General features: G+C 43.3%; 1 protein-coding gene across 1 annotated transcript; it reads left to right on the top strand.

The window, feature by feature from the left end:
* Positions 1-258: 258 nt before the first annotated feature.
* Positions 259-5,007, top strand: LOC118781685 (AN1-type zinc finger protein 6-like). Its single transcript, XM_036534686.1, has 5 exons — positions 259-412; positions 901-1,015; positions 2,536-2,609; positions 4,411-4,512; positions 4,859-5,007. The coding sequence occupies exons 1-5, from the start codon at positions 259-261 to the stop codon at positions 5,005-5,007; spliced, it is 594 nt and encodes a 197-aa protein (XP_036390579.1).
* The last annotated feature ends 1,441 nt before the right edge of the window (positions 5,008-6,448 follow it).

Here is a 6,448-nt window from a genome sequence, read left to right as displayed (position 1 = left end):
CTACCAGTCTGCATAGAATGTCATCTGTACCTGGTGTTCAAATCTGTACACTTGCATATGATAGACCAGGTGGTGTGAATTCAGGAAGAGCTGGTGTATTTGCTCATTGAAGACCAACTCACTGTTGTCAATTCAGTTCTGTATGCACCACTCAGATGGCAAAACCATCCATGCTACAAGATTGGATTCATACGAACTTGACTCTTTGATGGACTTGATAACTGTACTGGTGTAACATTTGTGTTTTGCAGGAGAGAGATGGTTCAAGAGACAAATCAGCCAGAAGAGCCTGTACTCTGTGCCATGGGCTGTGGGTGCTATGGGAGCCCTCGGACCAATGCTATGTGCTCAGTGTGCTACACAGCTTTCATTCAAAGTCAGAGCTGTGACACCAGAGTTGAGCCATGTCCAGGTAAGCGAAAATGCGAAACACACAGAGAACCACCTCACACACCTACACCCAGACCCAGAATACTCATTTAAGCTATAAATGTTTTCCTCCAAATACAATGTTTGTAGTGCAACGTCTGTGTGCAACTGATAACATTCCTGATGACTGCTGTTTTTTCTCATGGTAAAATTGTAGTGAGCACTATTAAAACAAAGGAAATTGAGAAATTTCTGTGAAATGTGATTAAATGTCAAGTGGCCAGTCTTTACATGTATGTGTAATCAATAGGAAGAGATAGAGAGGATCCCTTTTCGTGAGTGACTTTGTATTGAATTGGAACATTAAGTTTAATGAAGGTACAGGTGTACATCCTGTGTGCGTGTGTGTGTTGTGGAGCAGCAGGTGTGAGTTTGCAGTTCCAGAACAGAGGCAGAGATCTTCAAAGGATTAGACTCCAGTGAAAAGTGCCAAACCTGAAAGCAAGTCATGTTTCCCCCCTGTGTTTGCAGAGCTGTCGGGCATCCGTGTAGGGGAGTCTCCACCGGCCCCATGCTCGGAGAGCAGCACTCCCATGGTGTCGCTGGCATTGTCCCAGACCGCTGCCACCGTGGCTGATGAGAGCAGGTACTACCTCTGTGTCCACATTCTGACATGCTGTACCTTTGTCTGTCGGTCTGTGCAAGAGATGTGTTATTTGGTTGCTCTTGCCATTTCTCAATTTTTGTTTGCAGTTCTCCCTCTCTGATGATCAATATTTTAGAGGAAGGCCCTCAGCATACATGTAATAAAATAGTATGTATTTAGTGAAGCAGTGTTACAGAATGCCTTTAGTATAATAAGCAAAGCTGTATTGCTGAGGAATGCCATCAATTCTCTGATGTCACCGACATCCCTGCATCCTCTGCAGTGTGGAGAGGCCCTGGGACACAGTGGAGTGTATTACTGGAATTTACTATTCCAATAGTTTTCTAAAATTATTTAACATTATTATAAAAATTCATTCAGTTATGTTAGTTTCTACTTCGTGGAACAGACAGTCAGAGGAATGAGATGAGACTGGTCTTGCAGAGATGAGGTTTATTCCCCAGGAACCAAAGTTATGCACGCAAACAGTGCCCGAACAAATTGCCTAGGCTCAGATGAGCACTCACAGAAACACCTAGGTGAGACTAGGCCACATCTCAACAGTTGTTGTCTGCTTTCAGACAGACTGGCAGAGACAGTGGGCTTTGACATGTTCATGACCTTTTGTTCAAAGACAGTTCCTGTGGGCAATTGGGTGTGATCTAGACCTACCGTCTAGCCGTGATTAAATTTGACATGATTTTGGGTGATGCGATAAATGGGTAATAGAATGTAGATCCTAACGGTTATTTATCTTTTTGTATCCTCACACCAGGATCATTATGCCTGCGGTGGGCCCACCCACCCTGCTACATAGCTAAGACTAATTTCATTAGCAACCTGTCATGTCAATCCCTTTAATTTGCCCAGCTGCAATATGGCTAGCCAGCTTGCTAATGCTCATTGGCTAGATGTCATCCTGTTAAAAACAAAGGGGGAAGTAAGTGGTAATGGACTTTTCACTAGGCCTTCCTCCCCCTTACTATTACTAATTCAGACAAGCTGTCATAACCTGTGACCCTGCAAGGCAGGGCCAAAAAATTGTGCAATACCATTGCATCAAAATTCATGTAATAACTGATAAAGAATACTTATCAATCTTATCAATCGTAATCTAATGAGCTCCTCTCTCTTGAAAGCCTGGTAGCTTTAGTGTAGTGTGCACGTGTATGGAGGTAATCCACAGCACACAGGTGCAGATGTAGGCAGTTTGCACAGATAGTTTGCATCTTCCAGCTCTTGATTCTTATACATGTGAAGGGAACACTTGTTTTCTGCAAGTGACTAACATTACCATACTTTAATGACTGATTCCTTTGTACTGAACTGTATACATAGTCATATTGGTTATGTGATATGTATAATACAGGATGTAGATTATGTGTGTTCAGTAAGACTCAAAAGAACTGAAACTATATTTCCTTCTGAGGAAATGTGGCGTGAGTTGTGCACTGTGTGTCCATCCTGTCTGTTGGTCTAAAGATAGCGCTCTGGATCGCTTTCAGCTTACCCTCTTCTAGTCAGACACCAGCATTGCAGAAGCACTCTGTGGATGATCACTTGACAAGGCACAAAGGAGGGGAAGAACCACAAGGTAAAAGTAAAGCTCTCCTCTTTTTTGTGGTGTGTGTGTGTGTGTGTGTGTGTGTGTGGCGGGGGGGGCTGGGTTAGCTGACATCCCAGTAGTAGTCCTACAAAAACCTTGGTGTGATGCACGCATACGCACACCCTCTGAAGCAGGTTGGCCTGGCCTGCACACACACTTCCGTGTCATTGAAGAGCTCTCTATTCTGTTTAGGCCAGTGCCATTTTAAATCTGGTTTCGCACTTTATCTCATGACTGTTTGCTTTGGAATCAGTCCCATAGAGCAAGAACATCCCTGTGAACATTTTCACTGTAGCTGCCATTTTTAAGTATTCACATTTGCCTGTTAATTTGCTCTTTGTTTTTCTAAAGATGTTAGATATACCTCAGATGAATGTTCAGTGTGAACTGTATTTGCGTAGGCTTATAGAGAATTACTGACACAATAGCAATTATTTGAAGTATAAAACCTGTACCAAGATCAGCATGTCTGTTCAGGAAGCAGACAAAGGTGCTCAGTTTCACTCTGAGGTATGACAGAAGTCCAGCTTGGCCTTTAAAGCAGAGGCTGTGTGCCTGGTAGCCTCACCAACCAGTAAAGCCTGACTGTGTTTGTTGAAGTATCCTATAGTGCCACAGGTAGCAGAGTAGCTAAGGGGCAGGAGCAGTGCACCCTGCACCAGATGGAGGCCCTGGATAGTTCAGGGACAAGCTCAGATGAAAGAGGCATCACAGGAGGCCCCACAGTGGATTCGGGTTCTGGGAGAGGGAAAAGGAAGCTAAATGAGATGCCTGATCAAGACAAGGGAGCGGGCGGTAAGCAAAGGGTTAACCACAAACATCCCTTTTATTTCTCACTCTTACAAAGAGGCAATAAAAGGCAGGCCCTGCTTGCCAGTGGCAATTAAGATTCTGAGCAGGAAATGACCCAGGGTCATGTAAAAAAAAATCCCTGATCTGGCCACCTAATAATCGCCTTCTCAAATTAGCTGAATAAATCCCTTCCTCTTCACGCCATCTAATGTGTGATGAGGGTTAAGGCACAAAATGGCTGCCATACATCACCCAGGTGGGTGCTACAGTACACATCAGTGCTGGGGAAGTGAGCTCCTCTAAACCCTTCACGGCTGCTTGGAGATGTTTGAAAGATGAGCACTGCTCAGGCTTTGTATTTTCCTTTTTGTAGAAAAGGGCCACATTCCCTAGTCCTTGTTTGTGCACAATACCCCCACCTCTCACAGGCACTTGTTTACAACTCAGTTGAAACCTGCCCAAACTGTTCCTGCTGCTCCCCTTATCAGCAGGACCCCCGCAGGTAACCCAAGCCACAGGCGCACCCCCAAGGACGGCCCCCAGGTCACCATTTGCCCTCTGACCTGTCCGTATCCTTTGGCCACCAATGAGAACCTCAATAGGGCCAAGGATACAGGACAATATAACAGTAGTGGTGACCTCCCCCACCTCAGTACCGCACCAGTACCAGCGGGGTGAAGAACTGGGGAGACCAAACCCTGCTGGACAGATTATTGTGTTGTTGTGTGCATCAGTGCCTCAGAAACCACAACCACACACATTCCACACCCACTCCATGAAAATTCTCAATAAAATCCTAAACCCAGTACCTGACTCCTGTGTCCTGACCGACACCCCACTGCGACAGCAGCATTAGCCTGAACCTAGTTTATGGGTGAAACTGCCCCCTCAGCTTCAGTTTTCCTTGGCTGTTGTAAGCATTATGGGCCCTTGTCACCATAATGCTTACCATAATGGTACCATAATGGCCTTCAATTGTGTTTTGTTTGTGGTTTAGCCTCGGTGCTGGACGCCTTGGCTGATGGACAGGAGCGCTCAACCAAGTTCAAACAGAAGAAGACCCGCTGCTTCACCTGCCACAAGAAAGTGGGTCTCACAGGTACGTATGGGATCGCCCTCTGAAATTGGGGTTCACTTTATATATCTTACCTTATAGCAGAACCATTATAAACAGCTTGTGAATGTGGCAGAAATGTTGGTGACTCCAGATACTGCAACCAGCCGTGACTGGCATGGAGAAAATCCTCAGTCGGCCTTAAATACTGAACTTTATCACAAACAGCAGAGAGTTAATGAACCCAATTAAGCACCTCTCTGAAGAACTTCCAATGTATAGATGTTTTTTTATTATACATTAATATAAAGTCTTATTTGTAGCTAGATTTCACAGCTGCTGGTTTTCCCTGTGTTAGATCTAACCCTTTGTCAATGTATCCATTCTGCAGGTTTCAGCTGCAGGTGCGGGAACATATTTTGCAGCATTCACCGATACTCAGATATGCACAGCTGCACCTTCGACTACAAGGCCGCTGCAGCTGAGAAGATCCGCAAGGAGAACCCTTTGGTGGTCGCTCCAAAAATCCACAAAATCTGAAAACGCTGCAGCCAGACAGATTTTGACAAAATCTGAAGTTTAGATTCACAAGCTGTTTTCTTTGTCTCTTTTTTTCCCCTTTCTTAATTTATTTTTTCCTGTACAGCTCAGTCAAACCTGGCTTCACAGGTATGAAGAGACAGCAAAACTGGCGTGAAGAATGCAAGCAACTAAAATGTAAAAAAAAAAATATAAATATATATATATATATATATATATAATGTGTGTGTGTGTGTGTGTATGTATGTATGTATGTATGTATGTAAAATAAAAAAGTAATGAATGTGCAAAAGGGGGCCTGTTCCTTCAAGTGGGGAAAAAGTAGCCCAAGAGTTGCATATGAATGAGCAAAAATTCTTGTAAAAGGGTAAGAGACTTGGAGCTCTAGGTTGGCTAAAAGGTAAGGTGTGTTGTCAAAACTGTGTAAGGTCTTTGTTGTTGAATTTTTATGTAAGTGTTAAGAACTTCATTTGAGAACATTAGCTTGTAATTTTGTGCCATCCATCTTTTTTTCATTTTAGAAGACCAGTCACTGTGCACTTAATCTCCAATTAAATTTTTCCATTTAGGGTGTAGTGGAGAAATCCTAGGATCCATTGATGTCTGGTACTACGTGGGATATGTAGCTGGTGCACAACTGTAACATGGATTGCCCTGGCCATATCAGACGAACATCTTTATTTGTATACGGTACTTCCAAATCATTTCCCACCCATCCTCAACAATGTCAAACAAAGCTCTCTACCCAGACATGTTTCATATCTTGTGTGGCAACTATGGAGGTTGAGCCCAGTACACAGTAAAAAAAAAAAAAACTACTAATGTGTGTCCTAGATAGACCACTGCAGAATAGCATCCATATTAAGTAGCTTTTCTAATTCTAAACTCCCTAATCTAAAGAAAAAAGCTATGTCTGAGCAGGTTGTATTTTAGTAATAGTTGTTTGAAAGAACAACTTCAGATTTTCCATGAATAGGTTTTGTAGGGGGAATGAGGACTAGGAGGCCTAAAGATCAAGTAAGATCACGGCACAGTTCAGCTTCAGCCATTCTACAATACCAGAGCTAGTGAGCCAGTTGGTACCATTTTAAGTTAGAAACATCCAAACCTCCCACAGTGCTGGGTGGCTGCATTTTTACCAGTTGCTATCTAGGCTTCCATACAAAGAAACCTAACCAACCAAGTTTTTTATTGCCCTGCTCAAAAGTAGATTAGGACCATATAAAGTGGATACACTAACCTGGCAATATACTGAATACTGAAAGGAGGCAAGAGGACCTATTTTACCCCTGAGGCTTCCCAATGGAACAGCCATTGACTTCGCAAAGTTGATCTTGTAACCACGGAATGACACAAAAGGCTAATAATACAATACAAAAAAGCAAGATATTGCATAGAGAGTAATTTGTGCCATACAATCCTCCTCTATGAAACCTGAGAT

The sequence above is a fragment of the Megalops cyprinoides genome, chromosome 8 (genome assembly GCF_013368585.1).
Source record: "Megalops cyprinoides isolate fMegCyp1 chromosome 8, fMegCyp1.pri, whole genome shotgun sequence".
NCBI lineage: Eukaryota > Metazoa > Chordata > Actinopteri > Elopiformes > Megalopidae > Megalops > Megalops cyprinoides.
This window is presented reverse-complemented; position numbering and strand designations above follow the sequence as displayed.